At 46.2% G+C, this 26,180-nt stretch overlaps 1 protein-coding gene and 2 long non-coding RNA genes across 5 annotated transcripts in view; 2 read left to right on the top strand and 1 right to left on the bottom strand.

Annotated features, from left to right (window-relative positions):
* LOC309645680 overlaps positions 1–7,764 on the top strand; it is a 94,742-nt gene extending 86,978 nt beyond the window's left edge. The window contains exons 4-5 of one of the 3 annotated variants that reach the window (XR_014255004.1): positions 4,244–4,295; positions 6,148–7,764. This is a non-coding gene — a long non-coding RNA (uncharacterized lncRNA). Of the gene's footprint in view, positions 1–4,243; positions 5,655–6,147 lie in introns of those variants that run through there. The other 2 variants (XR_014255005.1, XR_014255006.1) reach the window with 2 other exon arrangements.
* The window catches only part of LOC309645684, a 594,963-nt gene that overhangs the window by 96,146 nt on the left and 472,637 nt on the right, over positions 1–26,180 (top strand). The gene's annotated exons all lie outside the window — the stretch shown is intronic.
* CACNG3 (calcium voltage-gated channel auxiliary subunit gamma 3) overlaps positions 1–26,180 on the bottom strand; it is an 87,202-nt gene that overhangs the window by 7,362 nt on the left and 53,660 nt on the right. The window contains exon 2 of the mRNA XM_082431119.1: positions 3,702–3,785. Coding sequence (XP_082287245.1) covers positions 3,702–3,785 — 84 coding nt within the window. The remainder of the gene's footprint in view (positions 1–3,701; positions 3,786–26,180) is intronic.

The raw sequence follows: 26,180 nt of genomic DNA, 5'->3' as shown, positions 1-26,180 counted from the left end.
GGGTGGCAGACAGGTGGGGAGAGGTGTCGGACTCAGGATATATCCTGAAGGTAAAGCCAACAGAATTGGGGGTGGGATATGAGAGAAAGGGTTGTTGAGGACGACTCCCATGCCTGGTGCTTAGCCGCTGAGCCGGCAGCGGCATCTTTAAAGGCACGGCACGCGTGCAGGAGGAGCAGTGGGGCAGCAGGAAGGTGGTTGGTTCATCTTCGGCGTGGAAGTTCAAAGCTCAGTGTTCAGAACTTTATGTCCCTGCATTTATTGTGTGTTTTCCTGTGGGTTCAGCTGCAGCCCTTCCTATTGCTACTGCGTGGCGGTGCTCACGCTCCGAATGCAGAGGACTGGGTTTCCACAACACCAGGACTGTTTTTGTTTGTTTGTTTGTTTTTCATTTTTCATTTTTATTTATTTATTTATATATATATTTTTGGCTGTGTTGGGTCTTCGTTGCCGTGCGCGGGCTTTCTCTGGTTGCGGTGAGCGGGGGCTACCCTTCCTCGCGGTACGTGGGCTTCTCATTGCGGTGGCTTCTCTTGTTGTGGAGCACGGGCTCTAGGCACACGGGCTCAGTAGTTGTGGCGCACGGGCTTAGTTGCTCTGAGGCATGTGGGATCTTCCCGGACCAGGGCTCGAACCTGTGTCCTCTGCATTGGCAGGTGGATCTTAACCACTGCGCCACCAGGGAAGTCCTGTTTGTTTTTATGGGACAAGTTTTCTGCAAGTTTGGTAGCTGACTTAGCCTACGGGGATTGCCTGGGAGGGCCGATGGAGAACGGGGGTGAGGGGCCGACGAAAGCAGACAGGGGTGAGGTTCTCTTCATGAGGAGAAGAAAATGAAAGAGTTCTAGCTTCTGCTTAAGGATGGCCACTCCAAATCCCCCACCACTGGGGTCTGGGCAGACCAGGGTCCCAGTAACTGTCCCTGCTGCAATGGGGAAGTTTTGGAAGGGGCTTCAAACTGCCTAGAAACCTTGATGGGAGAAGTGAGGCGTAGGGGGAGGGATCCTGGCTGCCCTGACCCCTGGGAGCGTGATTAAATCAGTCCCCATCCTAGCTTCAGGCCAGTCAGTCACAGCCCTGGCCCAGGCCCGGCTTGCTCTCTGCTTCCCTGCTCCCACACAGGCTTGCAGGAGGGAGGGCTGGCCCCCTGATTCATTTAGCCCCCAGGTCAAGGGGGGATCCCCGGGAAGTAGGCGCTGGGATCTTGGGTGGCCATAGCTTATTTATTACTTCTAAATACTTACACATATGACCTACGGGTTTCCATGTGAACCTTGGCCCTGGGATCCACAAATATTAGGGGTGGGTCTGTCCCCAGTGATTTCAAGCGTGCACAGATCTTTAAAGAGATCATTTGCATTGTGTACTTGATGGGAATTGCTTGAATATTTAATGTGATGAGTTCAATCGATTAAAGGAGAGCACCTTAAAAAAATTTGTTTTAGTTTCGAAGTATGATTAAAGTATGATTATGCCCGAAGGAGATGATCTGAACATTGGAAGCTACTGAATTGTGTTGGTTGTGTATATTTGAAACGTGTGGCTATGAGATATGGGAATGTGATTGTTTCTCATGTGGTGCAGGAACCACTTGGCAACCAACTGGTGGCCAGATCCCACCTCTACCCCACAAGTGAGATAAGAGCAGGTTCTATAAACTGAGGCTACAGGTGTCGGTCTCACACAGGACATGCTCTGCTGCCATTCTCTCCTAACTCAGTTTACCCTGGATAGGTTCTTTTTTCTTTTTTCCGGCTGTGCCACGGGGCTTGTGGGATCTTAGTTCCCTGACCAGGGATCGAACCCGGGCCCCCTGCAGTGGGACAACCAGGGAAGTCCCTGATTAAACCTTCTGCTATAGGTTTAAGCTGCAGCCTCCCTAACCACACATGAGAAAGAGGAAATAGCAGAATAATCAATGTGCAGAATCCCACCCCACCAGGGTGTGGTCGCAACAGGAATTGGCAGCACGTGTGCTGGATGGGCCCGGAGACCCCTGCAGGAGTGTGACCCTGGCGCCACGTGACTGGCTCGGGGATTCCAAAGTTCCCTGCAGGAAATTCGTGTGCTCAGGAAGGTCCCTCCTTAACTTGGTTCTGTGGCTGATGGTGAGGACCTCCACCTTCCCAGAGGGGAGAAATATATTTTGTCGGAAAAGTGATGGATCTCTTGAAAGAAATTAAAATCAGTTTTGCAAGTTGTGAAATAGAGGTCACAGTTCTGTTTAGTCCCCAACAGGGCCAACATCAAAATAGGAAAGAAAAACAAAAACTACAGTCACTCTGGTAAAACCCCACTGGAGATGACTTTAAAATCATCCTCAAAAGGAGGTCCAAGTAATCTACCCCAAACTTTGGTCAAGCTACCTCTCTAAACGTGGCCTCTATTCCCACATCAAATCCTTTGAAGCTGCTCATATAAGTTCTAGTTGGCATTTGGGTAAATCCTAGTAGATGGATAAGGACTGAAAAAAGAGAAATAATATGTTTATGTTTTAAAAATTAGCTTAGAAATGACTTTCTTTCAAATTGACCCCTCGCACCACTTACATTGTTATGCGATTAAAGGCTCATATATAGACCCACTGCCCATCTGTAGACTAGCAAGCATGAGTAAAGCTAAAAATGATTTTAATTGTAAAAACACTCTTCTTGAGCTACGAGTTACAAGCACAGCCCGAATAGCACAATTTCTTGAAGTTTTTATGTATAACAGCAGTTTAAAAAAATGTTACATTTAACACTCTCTAATAGTAAATTAGTCAATGCCTTAGAACTTTTCTTTTGCGTGAACTTGACACACCTCCCTGTTGAAGAAATTCTATCCAAATTACATTAAATCCCCAATTCTCTCTGTGCCTGGATTAATGTCAGGCCTGTGGCTGCCACTGGCCTTGACCATTGCTCATCCCATGCCCCAGAAAAGAGCCAACATGTATGGCTTCGTGAGTACATGTTGGCCCCGGGCGGAGCGTAATGTGCATCAGCTTATTTAATTTTCATGACCCTGTCAGATGGATGACATTATCATCTTTATTGCTGACTATGAAGAAAGGTGAGAGATGAGAGGTAAAGCAGCCTGGTCCAGGTCCAACCCAGCTAGTAGGGCGAAGCCCAAGTCAACCAGAATCCAGAGCCCTTGCTCTAAGCCAGCACACTGTTGCCTCCTACGTGCTGCGTTTGTGACAGTTCCATGTCATATCCAGGTTACTGACCTTGGGACAGTCTATGGGGAGACACTGGTCCTGCCCCAATGAGATTGAAACTGAAGAGGGGTGAACCTTGGTTTGCTTTTATTCTCCCAGGCCTTGCCTCTTAGGACCTCGCCCATTAGCACCTCACCCATTAGCACTTAGCCCATTAGCACCTCAAATCAGCCCTCTGGGGAAGGTGAAAACTTGTATTCAAGCTGAAGAAAATCCTTAGATTTCCTCCTTAGCAGACTAAAAAGAACTTTTCAGTTTTGACACAGCTCCGTTTTTTTTTTTCCTATTTCTATTTCATTGAAATGAAAGAGATTCAGATGTCAGAACCACCTGAATGTCTCTGTCTAGCAGCAAAGATTTTCCTGAAGCTTCTTTGCACGTATCCATTTCTGGGGCTGGGTATTGGGGAGCCTCAAACTCAGAGGCAGCTGGACAACCTCAGGGCAGCCCTCCTCGCTCACCCCTCCCCGGGGGGACCCGCGAAGGGGGAACTTACGCAGGAGATACTCAGCCGTGTCCTGTTCGTAGTCAGCATCTTCGGGGAAGTGATCAATTTTCTTGCACACGCCTCGGAAAGCCCCTGCGGAAACAAACGTGGCCCTGAGCTGGCGGGCGAGGGGTGAAAAGAGCCCCTGGGGCCCAGCCTGCGTCCTCACCCCCACGGGGAAGATGCTTTATGATTGTTGCAGGCTCTGCCTCGGTTGGCCCATCAGCATCTTTCTTAGGGCACAAAAAGGAGATCGGTAGAGGAAAAAAATAAAAATAAAGCCGAAGATGGAAACTTTCTGCTTCCTAGATTTTGCATGATGTTGGGATCTGTTTAGAGGGGCAAAGAGCTATGAAGCATAAGGATTCATCATGAGAACTGTCTCGTCTTATCTTTTTTCTTTTTTTCCCAATTAGTGAGGGGAAAGGGGAAAAGGAAGCGGAATATATATATACACACATATATTCATATATACTTATATATATTATATTATATATATAATATTTATATATATATATATATATATATAAATTTATCTTCCCATTTTGCAGATGAAGCAGCTTGAGGCAGCTGGCCATAAGAATTCTGCTTGAAGTCATACGGGTAAGTAGTAGAGCCAAAATTCCAATCAAGTTCTGCTGACTCCTTGGTGTGGATTCCAGGCATGGATTCTGGAGTAACCCACTCTCCCTGATTGGATAACGCTCATATCTGGCATAGGACCGCCCCCTTCCCCGCTCCCCTCGCCCAGGACCACAGCTTGCTGTGCTCTGCAGTGTGGCTCACTCCTTCAGGGGGCACAGAATTGCGCAGGTGCACCCTGGGGAAACTGTCAGCATTTTCTTTTCTTTCTTCAACATCAGCCTGACTTAACTTGTTGTGGGTGTTTGATAATCACTGTGGTGTTTGTTAAGTAGACAATTAACCAACCTCTGGGGCAGCGAATGGCTCTGCCAGTTCTCATAAATGACAAACAATTTCAGAACCTCTCACCACAACACAGCATGAAACGATGCCTTATTGTTCTCGTCTCTGCCGGCAGAGACGGCCTGGAGGTGAGGGGCAAGGTGGTGTCGTGGACAGTGGACAAGGCTTATGTTCACACATAGCTGGGCTTATATTTCAGAGCAGTTACTGTAAGAATTAAATAAGGCCATATATGAAGATAAGATAATTTTCGCAAAGCTCTAGGCACGTCATGATAATGGCCAGCACTTTTTAAGTGCTTCTAGTGGGCTAGGCACAGAGCTGAAACCTACATTCTTCTCTCATTTACTCTCATCCACTGCCTTAGGAGGTAGGGACTATTCACACTGATATTTGATGAGAAGACAACGCAGGATCACAGAGGAAAGAGAGTTGGCACAGCTGGTGAAGGGAAGAATCAATATTTGAATGGGCTTTACCATTACAGTATGAAGGTAGCCATTATTATTATACCTATTATTAACTCATAATAATGAGTGCCATGTATTTTTTTTAATTTATTTTATTGAAGCATAGTTGATTTACAATGTTGTGTTAGTTTCTGCTGTACAGCAACATGATTCAGTTATACATATATATATACATAATTTTTCATATTCTTTTCTATTATGGTTGATTACAGGATATTGAATATAGTTCCCTGTGCTATACACTAGGACCTTGTTGTTTATTCATTCTGTATATAATAGTTTGCATCTGCTAATCCCAAATTCCCACTCCATCCCTCCCATACTGCCCCCCCACCACCCTTGGCAACCACAAGTCTGTTCTGTGAGTCTGTTTCTGTTTTGTGGAAGTTCACTTATGTCATATTTTAGATTCCACATATAAGTGATATTATATGGTATTTGTTTTTCTCTTTCTGACTTACTTCACTTAGTATGATAATCTCTATGTTCATCCATGTTGCTGAAAATGGCATTATTTCATTCTTTTTTATGGCTGAGTAATATTACATTGTGTATGTGTGTGTGTGTGTGTGTGTGTGTGTGTGTGTGTGTGTGTATCTCACATCCTCTTCATCCATTCATCTGTCAGTGGACATTTAGGTTGCTTCCATGTCTTAAAGAGTGCCATGTATTTAACACATACTATAAATAGGCTCCAAACTAGAGGCATTTCACAATAAATGCAATGTGATATGAGCCCATCCTCTTGGTTCTGATTCTCTGCTTACCAGGCAAAGAATGGACTCAGAACCAAGAGGGTGGGGTCTTGGAGAGAAGGCTTGAAGACTCAAGGAAATTCTTGGAAGGAAAACAAACTCAGAACTCCTTCCCTGATATTGAAAGAAGGCCTTCATTTTTCTTGTTTGGATTTTAGAGTTTCATTCACAGATTCCTGTTTGCTTTTAAGCCCCATCGCCTTCCAGCTGGCTGGGTAACAAATCAGAATAAGTCACACACATGAAGCACTTACCATCTACCACGTGCCATTCTAAACACTTTACATGTTTTATCCTCTCTAGCTCTCAAGACAGCCTGGGGAGGTACCTGGTATTATGAGCCCTGTTTTACAGATGAGGAAATCTGAAGTAAGTGATTTCTGCAAGGACACAGCTATAAGTGGCACACTCAAGGGTAAGTCTTCCAGACTCCAAAGCCAAGTTCATAACCACTACTGTGAATTGCACTCTCTTCAACACATTTTAGAGTTGTAAGCAAAATCCTTTGCCAGATGGCTTTATGATAATTTCACGGTCCATCCACTGCTATGAACGGGACCAGTTGGTTTTTCCATCCACTGTGCTTTTTCCGTGATGTGCATCAGGGGCCACAGAGCAGGACGAGGATGGTGGTTGTGGGACCACCTATCATTAGCTGTTTTACATTCTCCACGAAAGATTTCATAGGAAGGAAATGTTCAGCTGAAGATTAAATGTGAAAGCTACTGAAACAGACCAGTCAGAACCACGTGGGGATAAGGAACTACACACATGCTCACATCTGCTTGTGAAATGGGCCTTTCCTAAGGTGGCTTAAGGCAACCTGAAGCTAAAACGTGGAGCCAGCAAACACCAGTAGCTCCTGGAGAAACAGTCACGAATTTTAAATGGTCTAAAGTGTCCCACCACCTGTTTTATATAGCCCACAAGCTAAGGCTGGTTTTTGCCTATGTAGATGATTACAAAAAAATCAAAAGAAGAATACTGTTTCATGACAAGTAAAAAAATAGATGAAATTCAACTTTCAGTGTCTATAAATAAAATTGTATTGAAACACAACCATGCCCATTTGTTTGTGGTTTTCGTGCCAAATGGCAGAGCTGAGTAGTTGTGGCAGAGACGGCAAAGCCAAAAATATTGACTCTCTGGCTAAGGAAAATTTTGCTGATCACTGGCCTGGAGATTTCTGTCCTGGGAAGTGGCACAAACTCTGGGAGGGCAAAAGTGGAAAGCAAACAGGAATTTGGGCCTTCTTGGGACTGGAGGACGTACTCCAAGCTGGTGATTCTAAAGCAAATAATGCTCATCTATGGCAAATCTGGGTTGCAGAATGGTTTGTTTGGTGTATTTGTTTGTTTGTTTGTTTTGTTCTGTTTTTTACTTGTAGTATTTTATTGTATTTTTAAAAAATTAAATATGCTGCTGCAATTTAAAATTCAGGATATGTCACATGAATGCTGATTTGCAGCTTCTCTTGAAAAATGGGGCTCTGTGTCCCACATTTCCATGGGAAAACAATCCCTAGCAGCCGGGCATCAGCAGCCCCCCCTTTGGACTGGGTGCCAGCTCTCTAGTTGGCCAAAGTTTCCCCCACCTCCCCAGACCCTATGTCACTTGAAGAACCTATGGCAAATTACCTCTCCAAACCTCAGTTTCTTCTTCTTCTTCTCCAGGATAAAGATAATAACAATAATAACTTCATGGGGTTGTCATGAGAATTAATTGAAGCTGTAATAGTAGTTACAGCACCTGGTGCTGTACTCAGCATTTTCCACAGGACTCTGTTAAAATCAGGTAATGACGTAAGGCACTTAGTGCAGTTCCTGGCACATGGTAAGAACTCAATAAATTATAGCTATTCCTACCATTGGTTTTGGTAGGTATTTTAGGACCAGAAGAGACACATTGATGCCATGGTGAGATTTTAAAAAGCAATATAAAAGGAAAGGGAATCAAGAATTTCCCTGAGGAAGACTCCACACTGAAAATGAAGCTGCTGGCGCAAGTCATACACTCATCAAAAAGTGAACTTGGCCATTCCTATAAGTAGCATATTGCCAGCTCCCAGAAATAAGCACTGTTTAGCATTTCTGTATGTTTCCTTCCAGGCTCCCCTCATACCCCCCACTGCTCCCCCTACCCCCAGGCTTTCACACACAAATTGTTTTATAAAATCAGGATCTTGCTGGTCTTCTTTTCACTTACATTATCTCATCAGTATTTCCCCACATCCGTAAATCTAAGAAAAAAAGGATGGGATTGGACTTGCCCATGAACTGCAGAGGCTGGAGCCAAAAGAGATGCTGAAAACAGGTACCCTGCAAGGATGAAGTCAGGATACAGAGATAAGCACTGCCCTAGCAGAGTTTAGGCTAAGGCACTGGGGCAGAGAGAAGCAGAAACCAGGAACGTGGTAAACCAGGAGAAGGATCAGTGGGGGTTGATCTGGGGGACAGATCCAGTGGTTACAGGTGAGAGGTGATGGGAACCCAGAGTAGAGCATGTAGAAGAGCTAGGCTGTGAGAATCCACAGACTCCAGGACCCCAGGAAGAGGTTTGGAATGGCAGGTAGAGCCGGGAGAGATTCCCCGAAGTGTTGAAGTGTAATTACAGAGACTGGCTATGGGGTGACAACAAGCCTCATCCTGGGCAGAGAAGATTGTGCTAATGGTTCTTCTCTGGCTCAGACAATGGAAGGATACTTCCTTCCTATGAGGAAGGCACCTCCTTTAAACCAACAATCCTTCTCAAAGGTCAAACCCTAGAAATAGTCCCATTACAATCAAGAATGAGATATGAATGCCCACAATTGCCTCTATTATGTACCATGATTCTACAAGCTCCAGTGCAAGAAGAAATAAAACAGAATTAAGAGTTATATGCAATAGAAAAAAAAATAGGGTAAAATTATCATTTTTCCAGGTGATAGAATAGTCTATTTGGGAAGCTGGAGGCAATTTGCTAGGAAAAAAATAGTAGAATGAATGAAAGAACTCAAGAAGTTGGCTTCTTCTAAGACATTAAACCATACAATAAAGCTGTAATAATTAAGTCATTGTGGCACTGACATTTAAAAGGAACATTTATTAGGATATTTTTTCAAAGAAGAGAAATACTACGAAGAAAATAAGAAGCAGTCCATTATCCCGTATTCAGATAATCCCTGTTAAATTAAAAGAATATATGTATGTAGTTAGAAAATTCAAACAGTATATACAGAATGGCATAAGATTAAAGTAAAAGCACTTCCCTCATCACCAAAAATTCTCTCACTTGATAACTTCGTAGAGTGATTTTTGTTAACTAAATGTTGAATGAAATCATGTCTTAAGCTGAGATCTGAAGGTTAATTAAAAGTTAATCAGTGTAAGGGAGGTGTGTGCCTTCAGGCAGAGTGGAATAGTGTGTGAGGTGATGAGAGGCAGCGAGTGAAGTGATGGGAGTGAGTGAGTCCCCATCTGGGGACTAGGAGTAATTCAGGGCTTTCAGAAGATCAGTGGTGGTTGGTCTGGGGGACAGATCCAGTGGTCACTGGTGACAGGTGATAATGTGATGGGTACCTGGGGTAGGGCAGATATGAAAACTGGCCTGTGAAGATTCATTGATTCAAACTTTTTCTCCTCCTTCCTTCCTTCCTCCCTCCCTCCCCTCCCCTCCCTTCCTTCCTTCCTTCTTTCTTTCCTTCCTTCCTTCCTTCCTTCCTTCCTTCCTTCCTTCCTTCCACTCTTCCCCCAAATTTATCAAACACCCACAGTGTACCAGAGCTGTTTTAAGTCCTAGGAATTGACTAGTGGCCAAGATAGAGAAGATTCTGGTCCTCAGAATTTACATTCTCACTGGAAAAGAGAGTCTATAGACTAGTCAATAAAAGAACAAGATAACTGTGCTCTGAAGGAAGCCCACAGGATGATGTGATGGTGACTGTGCATTGGGTGGGGGAGATGGTGGGCAATTTGGGGCAAGGTGGTCCGGGGGAGCAGGTGAGCTCAGACATGATAAAAAGAAAGAGTCAGTTGTGTGAAGAGCCAGAGAAAGAGCTTTCTAGGCCGAGGGCACTGCAGGCACACAGGCTCTGGAGTTGGGAATGAGCTTGGTTAGTTTAGGGGACAGAAGGTAGGCCAGTGGGTGGAAGAGGGCCTGCTGTGGTGGCGTTACCGGGTCCATCAGCTGCCCTTCTAGCTGTCCCTTCAGCATTGAGGTCTCTGGAATGTCTAGGAGGTTGGGTTGCACAAGGACCAAGGTCAACTCCATCTCTTCCTTAGGATCAGGGTAACCTAAAGGACCTACGTGGTCCTGAGTGGCTTCCAGACATGCAAGGGAGGTAGCCAGGGTGGGGAGGGAGCCCCTAAAATGGGATATTTTTGTTTTTAACTGTTAAAGCCCTTGTCTCCAGGGAAAGTGGTGCTTCCACATTCCTTGGCTCAGTCTCCATCCTGGTTATTTCCTTTCAGATCGGAGTACTGCGGGCACCCAGCCTGATCCTGGGAAATGGCCATCAACAGTCACGAAGTGGGGATTAGACTGTTTTGCTGTGAATTTTTACAAATGAGTCAGATTCTTGCAATCTGGAGAAACAGAGCCTGCCCCCTCTTCAGCAGGTATGTATTTGACCTGGAGAGAGGTCGTGTGGTGCAGTGGTAGGAACAAAGCTTGGAGCCCTCAGGCCTGAGTTCGAATCTCTATTCCACCACTTACTAACTCACTAGTTGGGCGACCTTGGGTGAGTTATTTATTCGCTTGAGGCTTGGTCTCCTCATCTGTTAAAAATATCAACAATCTGCAGATGTTAGGCTTTCTCAAAGAAATAAGTACACTATCTGCTGTTTGTTTAGATGTACTCTGGGCCAGGCATTGGGTTAAGGGATCTCTGGGTACTGCTTACCACCCCACGGAGCAGGCACTCCTACTGGTCGTAGGCTGGGGTGAGGAGTATGGATTCTGGAGCCAGACTGCCTGCATGTGAGTGCCAGCTGTGCCACGTATTAGCTACAAGTTACTTAACTTATGTGTGTCTCAGTTTCCTCATCCGTAAACTGAGAATACTAACGGTATCTAGCTCGTGGGGTTTAATAAGGATTAGAAGAGTTAATATTTGTCAAGTGCTTTAGAGCGATGGTAAGCATTGTGTGTGCGTGTTAATTCAGTCAATCCATTTCTAGATGGGGAAACTGAGGCCTAAAACCAAGGTCTGTCTAACTAACCTCAGAGCCTGAGATCTTAGCAAAATCCCCTAAGTGGCACTAACACAGCACTGGGCACCAAGAAGAGGGTTAACAAGGGACAGGTCTTAATGTTATTTGCGAACTCTGTTTCGGGCATGGGGGCACAGGAAGCCAGGGGGAAGCTGGAGATCGTGTCTCCTCCCTGCCACCCTCACATGGACATATCTACACATGGGCAGGCCTGTGTGTGTGTGTGTGTGTGTGTGTGTGTGTGTGTGTGTGTGTGTGTGTGTGTGTGTGTGTGTGTGTGTGTGCATGTGCACCTGTACAGGGCTGAGCCAGGCAGGAAGCCTGAGGAGTCGGCCCACCCAGCAGGAATAGGCCTAGACCACCTGCTGTACCAGGTTTGGGCAAGGGCCAGACAGAGCTTTTCTGGGTCAGCTAAAGACAGCTCTGCCTTTAGGGGTTTGGGCCTCAAGTCAGGAAATACTAGACCCAGAGCAGAAAGACCTGGGGAAATGAGAGAGTCATCCAAGGCCCAACCTTTTCAAGTTTGCGGTCCTGAAGGGAGACCCTGAATGGGGAGCAGCTGTCCCCAGGATGTCCCTCCTCTGATGGGAGGAGATCCCACTGGCAGAGCCGCTCAGTGGTCTTCAGGAGGAGCCCCATCCACCCCCAATGAACTGGGAGCAGCCCACATTGATGGTCCTGGGCACAATTTGGTGGCCGTGGCACCACCCAACCTGACAAAGGATTACTTCTGAGCAGTCTCTGGACCGTTACCATGTGCTCAGAGTGAGGGTGGGTCCTCCTAACCAGCCCACCGAGCCCAGCATCAGTGCCCAGAACCTGGTCCAGCCCAGAAACACAGCCAAACCAGTGCCCAGAGTTTGGCCGCATCTCAGCCACGAGTCCAGCTGAAGTGCCAGGGCCCTGAAATCCAGCTCAGAATCAAAACCAAGGCTCACTGGAGACCAGGGCTCTGGGTCCAGTGATACAGGTCTTTTAAGTCCCCACTGTGATGAATCTGCCTTGAGAAATCAGGAAAGAAGAACAAACATCAAGTTTGTTTATGCCCCGGACGTACTTGTGTTAAGAAAGCAAAAGTCACCACCTGATTGTAAGAATGTTTGGGTTCCTGGGGTTAAAGCAGTGTTAAATATCCTCTTTATTACAGAGGATAAGTTACCTTAAAATGGTGATTCTCAACATGGGCTGCAAATGGGAATTACGGGGGCTGGGGACACAGTAGGAAAATACCGATGCTCTGTTCTATCCCTGGAGATTCTTACTAATTAGTCAGGGCATCTGGAGTTTGCGGAGCTCCCCAGATGAGTCTCACTGTTCAGCTAAGGTTGAGACCCACAGCCTTTAGGGGAATCCACTTTAAAATACGGACCATTATTTCATAGCAAATAATAAAGTTCAAAGATGTACTTCCAGCTTTACCTTGAAAATGAAAAGATCATTTATGAGAATATGTTTATTTTGTCTTATCTTTTCTTACTATGCACTAGGGTGAACCAAAAAGTAAGTTATGTGGATTTTTAGTGGGAGGGGGCATCCTTTTTCTGATAAAATCACATGATGGTCCAATATGAAATCTTTCACTTTCCCAGCTGGATTATAAAATCTGACTTTCAGAGCAGGATCATAAAGTGGGTCATTTCTGCAAAAAATATTTGAGCATGTCATCATTTTCTCAAGGGCTTCTCTTAATCCTTTAACATTCAAATCACTGGATGCGCCTATCACATCATCACTCTTGTCTGTTTGCTCTTCTCCCATCATTAACCAGTGCCCCCCTGCCAGGCTCTCAGCCGCCCATGGCTGGCATGTCACACCACGCCAGCAGATCTTCAGTGCCCCTCACATCCATCTCATGAAGTCCTGTGTATTTTGTGAGATACACAATCTCACTTTGCAATCATTTTTGCCTCCTATTTGCATTGTATGGTCACATGCTGACAAGAGCTGGCAATCAGAGAGAGGCTGCCCGGCAAAGACCGTGAATTGTAAGGTATTAAATGGGGGTGGTGTGGGGTTGGAGTTGTGTTTGAGTAGAGACTGGCTTTATAAATGGTCAGGTGATGAATCACATATTCACATTAAGATGGAGTTTGCTGGCTTGTCTGTGCAATCGCGCATGTGCAGGGATTTGGATAATGAGGACCCTGAACTAAACTTGGTCTCTCTGAGCAAGACGAAGCACTTGGGGGTCCAGCAATTATGGCCCACGGCTCCTAACAAGAGCACCATTGGAGTGAGTGAGCTAAGGAGAAATAAACCTCTTCTTCTGAGGTTCCTGAACTGCTGTCAGTACACATCCTGAATTCAGTCTTGTTCAGCAGATGTCTACTGAGGTGCCTGCTTTGCATTAAGCAGTGTCCTGGGCACGTCGGATTCATCGGTGAATGAAACAGTGTAGGTTCCGGATCTCAAGGCTGTTACATGCTAGCGGGGGAGAGACCGAGAGTGAACAAATAAATAAACAAAACAAAGGTTTCTGTAAAAAGGAGGAGGTAATTTCAAATAGTGATAAATGCCATGAAAATAATAAACCCCAGAGAGAGAGAGTGACCTGGGGGCAGTGGGGGAAAATTGTGAGATTGGGTGGACAGGGAAGGCCTCTCTGAGAAGGTGACCCAAGTGACAAGATGAAGCCACTCAAGGGAAGATTTGAGAGAAGAACTTTCTAGGAAGAGGGCACCACAAGTGCAAAGGCCCCAGGGAAAGATAATAGTGTGTTTCTGGAACCATGGGAAGTGCAGGGAGCAGAGTGAGTGAGGGGGAGGCAGGATAAGACCAGTTCCACGAAGGAGCCAGATGATGGAGTCCCTTCCAGGCCAGGGCTGGAAAGCTGGAAAGGCGTGTGGTCCATGCTTTTGGAGGGCTTTACACATGTGAGAAACACAATCTGATTTGTAGTTTTAGAAGATCTCTTAGAAGATGGCAGGGGCTTGCAGAGGAGCAGGCAGGGAAGAGCTTCTTCAGAGGAATCATTGAAAGCCATCCTGAACCTTCTGAAGAAGTAACTGCCGATGGGGGAGGAACGGCGGTCCAGCCAGAGTCCAGCCACATCCACCCAGAGAGATGCTCGATCGAGAGAGTGTCCTGCCTTAGAGCCAAGTGCAGGAAGGGGAGCTCAGAGCAGGGCCCTGTGGGTGCTACCTGTCCTTCTCTGCACCCAGTTCTAGGCCTGATTCATTTCTGAAGAGCCTGGTGTTGGGCATTTTGCTTCATCAGCCCCTTTGCTCGGTTTGGGGTAAAATCTTTCCCTGGTCCTTAATTATTTGGTTGATTGCAGGCCTAACTGGAACACCAGCCTAGCCCAAAGCCCAGGTCCTAGCCAGTCCTGGATCACAGAGCCGAGAGCCCGGCCCATCCTAGCCGAGACGGCAGTTCTATCCAGTTCTGTGTTCTAGATCCCCTTTGCAGCCTGGCACCCAGCCTGGCACCTGGAACTTCACAGGCGCTGGTGTAGGATTAACCAACTATGCAGAATAAACCACGTGTTTGGGGTACCAGGAAAGCAGGGGTACAGAGTGAGAGAAAAAAAAAATGAGAATTGGAAATTAATTCGAGCCCTGGTCTGGGAAGATGCCACATGCCGCGGAGCAACTAGGCCCGTGAGCCACAATTACTGAGCCTGCGCGTCTGGAGCCTGTGCTCCACAACAAGAGAGGCCGCGACAGTGAAAGGCCCGCGCACCGCGATGAAGAGTGGTCCCCACTTGCCGCAACTAGAGAAAGCCCTCGCACAGAAACGAAGACCTAACACAGCCATAAATAAAATAAATAAATAATTTAAAAAAAAAAAAAAAGCAAAAAGAGAAGGTCGGAAGTTGGAAGTCATCTTAATTCTTTAAAAAAAAAAAAAATCACACAGGAAAAACTCCAGAAGTGTGTTGATCTTTCTTATTTAATAGCTTAGTATTATTATTTTAGTATCAGATTATCTATGAGGGTGGGGTGGTCACCATAATCATTTTAGTGCTTCTAAAAATCATCTTAATCCTGCCTTGGCAAGCTTCGGCAGGAATCGAGAACCCATCCATTTCCAGACCACACAGGTGGCTGTGGCCATGGCAGGGGCTCTGGGGAGAAGGCTGCGGCCCCTTCATCTCTGCTGCTTGTAAGTGGTGACATTTTTCCTCCAGAGGTGCCTGGAAACGTTAGACCCACCTGCATAAGAATCACCTGGGCTCTTAGGAAAAAAAAAGCACATTTCTCGGCCCCCTACACGACTTAGTGATTTAGGGAGAGTCTGAGAAACTGCTTTTTAACAAGCTCCTCCAGGATTCTGATGAGCACCGGAGTCTGAGAGACACTTTCTGCAGCCAGATGGATGCGTGGTCATTGTCACACACGCAGAGGACTCGGCCTCTGTGGGTATATGAGGCCTTGGCTGGGGAACAGGTCCAGACAGCATTTTGGAGGGTTTGTGGGGAGCGATTCCCTCTTAGAAGATTGAGGTTGAGGCCGTACAAGACTTTTTCTCAACTAGTGCGCATCACACAGTCCTGAGTACCTGCCCCCGGCTGTGAGCTCAGAGCAGCCCATTCTTTGGACTTGGCCTTCACATTCCCAGGCGCTAGCAGTTCCCAAAGGCAGCGCCACACATAGTCACAGAGACACACTGACAGACCTGAGGGACATTCATTGTGTGACTTGGAATCTACTCCTCATTACTGGACCCCTTCATTTGTTCTTTAATTGCTGTAAGCAGCATGTAAATGGCACACTTACAGTATAACAGGTGGAGGTATGGCGTTCAAAAGGTTATTGTTATTTTTTAATAGACTTTACTTTGAAAAGCAGTTTTAGGTTCACAGCAAAATTGAGGGGATGGTCCAGAGATTTCCCATATCCTCCTCCCTCCACACATGCGTAGCCTCCCCGTTATCTGCCTCCCCACCAGAGTGGTACCTTTTTGTTATAACTGATGAACTTACGTTGATACATGGTTATCACTCAAATCCATAGTTTACATTATGGTTCATTCTTGGTGTTGTATATTCCATGGGTTTGGACAAACGTGTAACAATATGTATCCATCATGATAGTGTCACACAGAGTAGTTTCACTGCCTTAAGAAAATCCTCTGTGCTTCACCTATTCATCCATCCCTCCACTGAACCCCTGGCAATCACTGTTCCTTTTACTGTCTCCATAGTTTTGCCTTTCCCAGAATGTCATATAGTTGGAATCACACAGTATGTGGCCTTTTGAGATTAGCTTCTTTCACTTAGTAAAATGCATTTAAGATTCCTCCATGTCTTTTCATGGCTTCATAGCTCATCTTTTTTAGCGCTGAATAATATTCCATTGGATGTGCCGCAGTTTATTTATCCACTCACCTTGAAGGACATCTTGGCTGCTTCCAGATCTTGGCAATTGTGAATATAGTTGCTATAAATATCCATGTGTAGGCTGTTGTGTAGATATAAATACCAAGGAGTATTTGGGTAAATACCAAGGTGTGTGATCCAGAGTACAGTGAGAGGGAGGGGTGTGAGTAGGACAAGGTGGGACGGGAGAGATGAGAGGAGGTCAGATGGACTTTACTCTAAGGGCCTGGTTTTATTCCAAGTACAGCCCAGGTACACATATACCAAAGCATCCTCCAAAGTGGCTGTTCCATTTTGCATTCCCACCAGAAATGCATGAGAGTTCCTGCTGCTCCACATTCTCTCCAGCATTTGATGTTGTCAGCGTTCTGGATTTTGGCCATTCTAATAGGTACTTGTAGTATCTCATTGTTTTAATTTGAATTTGCCTGAAGACATGTGATGTGGAGCATATTTTCATATGCTTTTTTGCCATCTATATATCTTCTTTGATGACATGTCTGTTTTGGTCTTTGGCCCATTTTAAAATCAGGTTCTTTGTTTTCTTATTGTTGGTTTTTAAGAGTTCTTTATATATTTTGGGTAACAGCCCTTTATCACATGTATCTTTGGCAGATATTTTCTCCCAGTCTGTGGCTTATCTTCTCATTTTCTTGACATCGCCTTTACAAAAGATTGTTTTTTCAACCCTAATTTGGCACTTTCTTCATTAAAAAAATAATCCAGAAAAGTTTTGGGTTTTGTAAAGTGGCATCTTTTAAATCGTGAGGGACCTGGGCTCAGTTTCCGCCCCCCTGCAATCTCTGTGAACATGTTGCAGGATCAAACCCACAAACCTGGAGTCTATGTTGAAACTGTCCATATAGAAAGCCACACTTTCGACATTTTGTGCCATTCTGACTCCACTAACCTGAGAAGGAGGAGAGAGAGTCTCCTGCATCTGTTTCCAGCTACCTTGGACTGCTCATTTCAACCTTCACTGGGCAGCTCTGCCCAGCACGAACAGATTTGCTCCCAAGCAAATCCATCCTGGGCCCTGACATTTATCCAGCATCTTTAACTCTTTTCTATTCATTAAGCATGGGTGGTTGCCATGGCAACCATTAACTGCACCTGACATCCAGGAATATTTCTGGCGTTTCGAGCAAACACCATCCTGGGATTTAGTTCTGCAGGGTAAAGAGCCTGGCTGCCTCCCTGTAACCTGTGCGGACGTCATGGTTTCTCCCCTGAATCTGAGGTGCCCTCCAGGCCTCTTGCCTGTCTGGGCGGGAGAAAGAATGTGGGGCCTCTTCCTCCAAATCCCCCATTCTCACTGCCCACTCACCCACCAGAGTCCTTCTGAGTTGCAGTATGATGGGGGTGAGGCAGGGGGCATCTCTAGGTGGGATGAGTCTAAGGGCAGGTGTGTGTGTGTGTGTGTATGTGTGTGTGTGTGTGTGTGTGTGAGAGAGAGAGAGAGAGAGAGATGGGGTAGGGATGCCCCCGCCTACCCCCAGGGGAGCATCTGGAGTTATCAGAGGTGGATACAAATATATTTTAGAAAAGCAGAGAAGGTAAATGGGCCTGGTGCCCAAGTGTGGATGTGACTGTATGCCTGTGTGCTGGCGAGTGTGTGTGTTTTGGGGTGTGGTATATGTGTACCTGTGCTGTACTTGGAATAAAATCAGGCCCTTAGAGTAAAGCTCATCTGACCTCCTCTCATCTCTCCCGTCCCACCTTGTCCTACTCACACCCCTCCCTCTCACTGTACTCTGGATCAGCTATTCTCAAACTTTAATATGGGCACCTTGTAAAAATGCGGATTTGAAACCCGTAGGTCTGGGAAAGGGGCTGAGATTCTGCCTCTTCTGGGATTTCTAACCAGCTCCTAGGTGGTGCAGATGCTGCTGGTCTGTGGACCACACTTTGAGTAGCCAGGTCTGGCCCAGGGGCTCTCATTCCTGGCTGACCCCAGATCACCCAGAAGCTCTTACATAGTACTGGTGCCTACGTCGACAGATGAATGGATAAAGAAGATGTGGCACATATATTCAATGGAATATCACTTAGCCATAAAAAGGAATGAAATTGAGTTATCTGTAGTGAGGTGGATGGACCTAGAGTCTGTCATACAGAGTGAAGTAAGTCAGAAAGAGAAAAACAAATACCGTATGCTAACGCACATATATGGAATCTAAAAAAAGTGGTACTGATGAACCTAGTGGCAGGGCAGGAATAAAGACGCAGATGTAGAGAACGGACTTGAGGACACGGGGTGGGGGGCGGGGGGAAGGGGAAGCTGGGATGAAGTGAGAGAGTAGCACTGACATATATACACTACCAAATGTAAAATAGATAGCTAGTGGGACGCAGCTGCATCACACAGGGAGATCAGCTCAGTGTTTTGTGACCACCTAGAGGTGTGGGATAGGGAGGGTGGGAGAGAAATGCAAGAGAGAGGGGATATGGGGATATATGTATACTTATAGCTGATTCACTTTGTTGTATAGCAGAAACTAACATAACATTGTAAAGCAATTATACTCCAATAAAGATATTTAAAAAAATAGTACTGGTGCCTAGACCCCAGTGCAGACCAGCGGAATCATAATTTCTGGATGTGAGGCTCAGTCTTTTTAGCTCCCCCAGGTGATTCTACTGTGCAGGAGATTGAGGAACACAGCTTTTTGCCTGGACCACTCTCTCCCGGCCCTTCAAAGAGCTGTCTTGTTCTTAGCGTTTAGATCTCCACCTGCCTTGAACACTTTCAGTCACTTCCTTCACAAAGCTTATGATTATATGTGAATGTGCTTATTACCTTGTTTATATTTATTGCCTTGTTTAATTTCTGACTTCTTCACTAGAATATAAGCACCACCGTGTCTCAGACATCTTCTACAAGGCCTGGTACGTAGTAGGTGATTCATAAGTATTTATCGAATGTCTGTTGTGTGTTGTATCTGAGGGAATTTTAGACAAGGTGGCTTTCTGTTGGATAAGGACAAAAGTCCTATGCAGTCCTCTGTGATCTGGACCTTGCCCATCTCCAGCTTCTTCTCCCCACACTCCTCTTGCATTGGCTTTGTTTTTCTCACCTGCCTCAGGACCTTTGAATCTGTACTCCCTCTGCCTCATACATGCTTCTCTATCCATTCCCCATTTGATTAATTCCTACTTTTCCTTAAGATCTTACCATCCACACATCCTCAGGCTGATGCCATCTAATTATTTGCTCTCACAGCACCCCATGCTTTTCTTTTGGGGGACATATTATAAATAATTAATTATGGGTTTAATTGTATGTCTGTTTGTTCTACGCTACTATAAATTCCAAGGGGCTTCCCTGTTGGCACAGTGGTTGAGAGTCTGCCTGCTAAGGCAGGGGACATGGGTTCGAGCCCTGGTCTGGGAAGATCCCACATGCCGCAGAGCAGCTAGGCCCGTGAGTCACAACTACTGAGCATGCGCGTCTGGAGCCTGTGCTCCGCAACAGGAGAAGCCATGATGGTGAAGAGGCCCACGCACCGCGATGAAGAGTGGCCCCCGCTCGCCGCAACTAGAGAAAGCCCTCGCACAGAAACGAAGACCCAACGCAGCCAAAAATAAAAAAAATATATATATATATATAAATTCCAAGAATGCATCTCCTTTTTATTTATTTATTACTTTTGGCTGCGTTGGGTCTTCGTTGCTGCACGCGGGCTTTCTCTAGCTGCGGCCAGCGGGGGCTGCTCTTCATTGCGGTGCGCGGGCTTCTCATTGCAGTGGCTTCTCTTGTTGTGGAACATAGGCTCTAGGCGCGCGGGCTTCAGTAGTTGTGGTGCACGGGCTCAGAAGTTGTGGCTCGCGGACTCTAGAGCACAGGCTTAGTAGTTGTGGCACACGGGCTTAGTTGCTCCGTGGCATGTGGTATCTTCCCGGACCAGGGCTCGAACCCGTGTCCCCTGCATTGGCAGGCGGATTCTTAACCACTGCGCAACCAGGGAAGCCCCATCCATCTCCTTCTTGTTTACTGCTGTCTTCCCAGTGCCTGGCGCACAGTAGGTCATTAAATAAACAAATAAGTAAATGAAGGGATGAGTATTAAGTATCTCCTCCAAGTCTGAAGTCTTCTCTAAGCTTCTTGTGTTAGCATCTCTTCACTGCCTGAGACCCTCTTATTCCAGAGCCTTTCGGAACCTGAGCCCTTGAATTGCCCACTTTCCTCTTCCCTCTTCCTAAGCCTGTGGCTTTTTCTCTTTGGGCCCTCAAGCCAAGCCCACTCCTTAGATACATGCATCTCTCTCCAAGGCGGATGCTGAGGCTCACAGCACATTCACTGTGCCCCCTTCAGCTGGCAGTGCTGTGCCCTGGTTGTGGCCAGCCAGCCTCAGGCCTGGAGCCTACAGTCAGTTGTCACTAGCTAGGCTGGTTCAGGATCCAGTGGCAGTGGGGAGAGATCATGGTGTGTCTCTCTGGTGATCAGGGAGGCTGAGGTCACTGGTCAGTACCAGGACTCTGGAGGGGACATCTGTTCTACCTGCCTGAGGATTGTCCATTTTCCCATCTCTGGTATCAGCACCCTGATTCCATTGTAGGAAATCATTTATCCCTCACTTCAGTCCATGTATCGGGTTTGCGGGGGGAGAAGGGTGACGCCATTATTAGCTTGGAGGCGGACATGTGATGACCAATCAAAATTCTAAATTGGCCTGGCTGTTGTGGTTGGCTAAAGGGGGAGCCCATGACCTAGATGTGACCAATCAACACATTCCACCAACCTGATCAGAGTGATTGGCTCAGGGAAGGGCAAGTGACCAAGCTGGTCTATTGAGGATAGTCCTGGAGCCTTGGCTAAAACTGTTAAGGAAAATGTTCCTTCCCACTGTGTTGCTAAGGTAGTAAGCTGGAACTGGAGCTTGGCAAGGGCCCCTCTTGGAGAGGGCAAGCCTGAGGGTGAAACTGAGATGAAAACGTATTGCTGAGAGGGGTTGAAGGTCTGAATCTTGATGACATCATTTGAACCCCTGGATCCAACCATGCCTGAATTAGGTAAACCCTTGGGTGTTTCAGTTACATAAGCCAGTAGCTCCTCAGGCTGCTTATGATTATTGGAGATGGGTTTTCTGTCATTTGCAGTCAAGAGTGTTCACAAATATAAGATCACCTTCTTGGAACAGTAGTCTCTACTGTACATTAATATATTAAAAATCCTGTTATTTGTCAATCCCAGTTCTAAGCACTTTTGATCTAATTCTATGTGATAGGTACTCATCTTATTGATGAGGAAACTGAGTCATAGAGAAATATGTAACTTCCCCAAGATGACACATCCAATCTGTGGCAGACTCAGGATTCAAACCTAGAGTCTGGTTCCAGAGTCCATGCATGTACCCCTCTCTTTCCCTGCCTCTCTTTCCAAAACTGACTGTACTCAGTGTTTGCCATACATTATTTCACCCTCACACCACACCACTCTTGTTATGACCGTATTACAATGTGTAAATTGAAGCTCAGAGAGGGTAAGTATCTTACCCAATTAACACAGCCCATGAGGTGCAGATTCAGAACTTAAATGCAGGTTCTTCTGACTCCAGAAATCTCAGTGTGCTCCCTCATGACTAACCAGAAAAGGATTCAGTAACCAGCCTTTTTCTAGGCTCTCACAGACCCTAATTCCTCCGCAGAGCTTCCTCTGGGTGTGAGAGTTCTCAGTCATTTCACAGCCTCAGCCTGTGCCCCATTTGGACCCTTTTCTTTCACCAAGTATGAGTTTCAACCTTAGGAATCCAGATTCTGTTTCTTTCACTCAGTAAATATTTCTTGCATAAATGAATGAGTGTGCCTCCTGCTGAAAGAACTGGATTGACAATCAGCAGTTACTGAATTTCAACAGTTACTGATACATCCAGGAAGTAAAGCTGATTCAGGCATGGTGGAATCCAGGGTCTCAAATGAGATCTTCAGGATTTGAACTCTCATCACTCCTCTGTGGTTTCAACTTCCAGCAACTGTCTAAAAAGCTACCCATTGAAGAGAATGGGTGACCCCAGAGCAAAACACATCTGTCTCCCAGCTTCAGGTTTGCCCCAAGCCCGCGTTGCAGACCCGGGCAACTCACGTAACCATTTCCGGTCTTGGTATCCACGTTTGTGAAATGAGGATCACTAGCCCTACCTTTCCTGCTTCTCAGGCTTGCAGGAAATCAATCAGTGAGGTCGTGGGCACAGGAAGAGGACTGAGCATCATTCCCCAAGAGCAGAGCTCGCTGGAGTGGGCGAGGCTTGTGCGCCTCTGGGGTCTGGCAGCTGGGACTCAGGACAGGGAGAGCCCAGACTACTAAGTGTGCTGGATCTCCAGTGTGTGGAGGAGTAAAGTGGGACAAAGCTGTGTGGTCGCTGACTCTTCTGGTATATTAACTGATCTCCTCCGCCGCCCCCCACCCCAGCCATCCCTTTTCCCCGTCATACTTTCTTTTGCCCCAGGGAATGAGGAAACCTCAGCAGATGCCAGTATGCACATAAGATGACCCAGACCAGACGTCCCCACTCCTCCTGCCCCTCTGAGCTTAGATGCCCTTCAAGGAAAGGGATTGGCTGAGATTAAACTCCTCCCCCAATGGAGCAGGGCTCCTAACAAAAATTCATTCATGTTACTCAAGAAATAGCAATTAGCCACCTGCTAGGTTCCAGGCACCAGCCTAGGCACTGGAACTACTGTTCCATGACATAGAAAACACCCTGGGACCCGTCTGGGGGGAAGGGAGGACAATTGAACAGATGATTTCAGACAGTGATCAGAGCTCTGAAGAATTGCAAACAGGGTGAGGGGCTCGGGAGTCACCGAGGGTGACGATGCATCAGGAGTGTCTCTGAGGGGCATGTGTGGCCTGAGGACGGAATGGGGAAGGAACCAGGCCCACCTTAGTCAGCGGGAAGAGGAAGCGCTGAGGTGGGAGTGAGCTGGGCTGTCGAGGGACAGAGAGGACCCCGTAGGGAACAAGAGAGTGGAGGGAGAAGGAGACGGAGGCTGAGGCCACGGGGCCGGCGGGAGCTGTGGGCCACAGAACAGCACTGGGGTCTTATTCCAAGTATGGTGGGGACTTGGGGACAGAGGGTAAGTGGGAGAGTGATATGACCCAATGGACATTTTTAAAATGACCCCTCAGGCTGCCGAGTGGAGAATGGTCTTGACAGGGAGAAGCACGAAAGCTGGGGCCCTGCGGTCCTGGGGTGAGAGCGATGGATGATGGTGGCTTTAACGAAGCAGGCAGGTCGGGAGGTAGGAGAAGCTTTTGGCTGATTCTGTAGTTTGAAGGCAGAGCTGACAAGATTTGGATGTTGGATGTCAGGGGAGAAAAGAGGCATCAAGGTTGTCTAAGTTTTTGGCCTGTGTGAACAGGGTAAGTAGTGGTACCAGGAAACGAGATGGGAAAACTGGACAAGGTTTCAGAAGGAAATTAAGAAACTAAATTCACTCTCAGAAAAATACAGTTGTATTCATGCAGACTTCGTTTGTGGGCTGAGATCTGTATTCATTAGATATACAAGCAAAGAAGTTGGAAGATGGGCTTCCCTGGTGGTGCAGTGGTTGAGAATCTGCCTGCCAATGCAGGGAACACGGGTTCGAGCCCTGGTCCGGGAAGATCCCACATGCCACGGAGCAACTGGGCCCGTGAGCGACAATTACTGAGCCTGCGCGTCTGGAGCCTGTGCTCCGCAACAAGAGAGGCCGCAATAGTGAGAGGCCCGCGCACCACGATGAAGAGTGGCCCCCGCTTGCCACAACTAGAGAAAGCCCTCACACAGAAACGAAGACCCAACACAGCCATAAATAAAATAAATAAATAAAATTAAAAAAAAAAAAAAAAAAAAGAAGTTGGAAGAAGTTGTGTTGGAATCGAGCTCCCCCACTTCCTGTGTGACCTTGGGCCTGAACTTCATTTTTCTGTAAGTGAGGACACTAGTATGTTTCTAAAAGGCTTTACTGTTGTTGTTTGTCTGGGGGAATTCAATAAAATAATGTATATAAAGCATCCAGCAAGGTGCCGGACACACACTGGGTGCTAAATAAAAGTTAGTTTTAACTTTCTTCCCTTTGCCTTTCTAGACAGAGGTCAGGTCTCCGTTTGTGGATTGATATTTATCAATAACAACCTTGTGGAGGTGATGATCTTGATCCATGCTCAGTATCAACTGCTTTACATAAACATGGAGTCAGAGTGACCTGGAATGGCATCCTGACTCTGCCACTTACTAGCTGTTCATCCTTGGGCAAGTTATCCCGCCTCTCTGAGCTTTAGTTTCCGTAGTTTAAAATGGGTATAATGATGCCCTCCTCAGAGGGCTGCTATGAATATTAAAGGGACTATGTAAGAGCCAAAAAGTTTGGAAACATCTTAGATGACTCTCAAGATGGGAAGGGTTGGATTCATTGAGGTGTAGCCATACTATGGACTATCAGGCAGCCTTTGCTCTGACTATATGGGTTGATCAGGAAAGATGTCCATAACGGATGCATTTTTTTTTAAAGTTGCAGTTTAATATGGAAGGTGTCACCTCATTTTTGTAAGGCAGAAAATAAGTAAGTAGATTATAAGGCAGTTTATCTGAATAGTGGCTCTAGGAGTTGAGCAGTGCACCACCTGAGCAACTGTATATAGGTTATTTTGTGGATTGATAGCTAAATATGTAACTACTGATTTAGACACAGAATAGTCATGGATATAGATCTGGACATAGATACGTCTCAATAAGGATAGTAAAAGATTGAGAAGGTTACTTTCAACAGCGGTTACGTCTGTGGGGTAGGGAGGGACAGAATTTGAGTGGCAGAATGGGGGGACAACTTTTGCCTCTTACTCTATTTCTTAAAGTGGCTTATGAGTGAGTTTTACATTTTTGGTTCCATTTCCCTATATTTTTCAGATTTAAAACGCTCCAAAAAACAGAGGTAGTATATAAGAAAATGTTTAGCTGATCACTGTCTGGGGCTTGTGTGTTCAATAAAAATGGCAACCAAAGGGGGAAAAGAGGCAATCGAGAGTTTGTTTGATGAGGAGGGGCAGGTCTGAAGGCTAAAAGAAACTGTGGCCATGAAGCTCACAGCTTGTCTTGCCAGTTTCTGGCAGGTACCCAAGAGTGACCAGGGCTCCTTCGAGGTGCTAATGAGGTCATAGAGCTGTTCTCAGGAGCTGGCTGGGCTTGTTTCTCTGGGGATTTGGAGACAGTGGCTCCTTTTTCTCACCTAGCTAAGGAGTGATGCTGATGTGAGAGTTTCAGTCCTAGTAGGAGAGTGGGAGTCATCAGCAGGGCATGGGGTGGCCGTGGGGGTGGATACATCTGAGTTCCAGGCCATTCTGCCCTCCCCCTCCAGCCAGTCTGGCTCCCAGTTCAGGTCCCACCATCATACTAGCTGTGTAACTTTGGCAAGTGAATTAACCACTCGAGGCCTCAGTTTCCTCATCTGGAAAATGGATATAATCATAGTCCTTAACTCTTAGGGTTGTCATGAGGATTAAAGGAGATCACATAGGGGGAAGTATGTCACATGGTGAAATACTCATGAACTCCCAGCTAGAATTCGCATGAGTATTATTTCCAAGGTTTGCAATCCATTTTCCAAAATTCTGAAATCCAAAAAGCTCCGAAAAAAAATGAAAAGTTCCTTGTTATTTATTTGGGAACAAAGCTGTGAGGTCATGACATGGACTCAGCTGATGGCAAAACCTGACCTGAGCTGACTTGAGAAAGTATCCATGGTCCTTATGGATCTCGCCTGTTGGAACTATTTTGAAGTTTTGCTGCAGAGTCATTAATGCATCTGATAGCAGGGTGCTGCCCAGAGGCGTTAAGCCATCTACG

The sequence above is a fragment of the Balaenoptera physalus genome, assembly GCF_965194825.1.
Source record: "Balaenoptera physalus genome assembly, chromosome: 16".
Lineage (NCBI taxonomy): Eukaryota > Metazoa > Chordata > Mammalia > Artiodactyla > Balaenopteridae > Balaenoptera > Balaenoptera physalus.
This window is presented reverse-complemented; position numbering and strand designations above follow the sequence as displayed.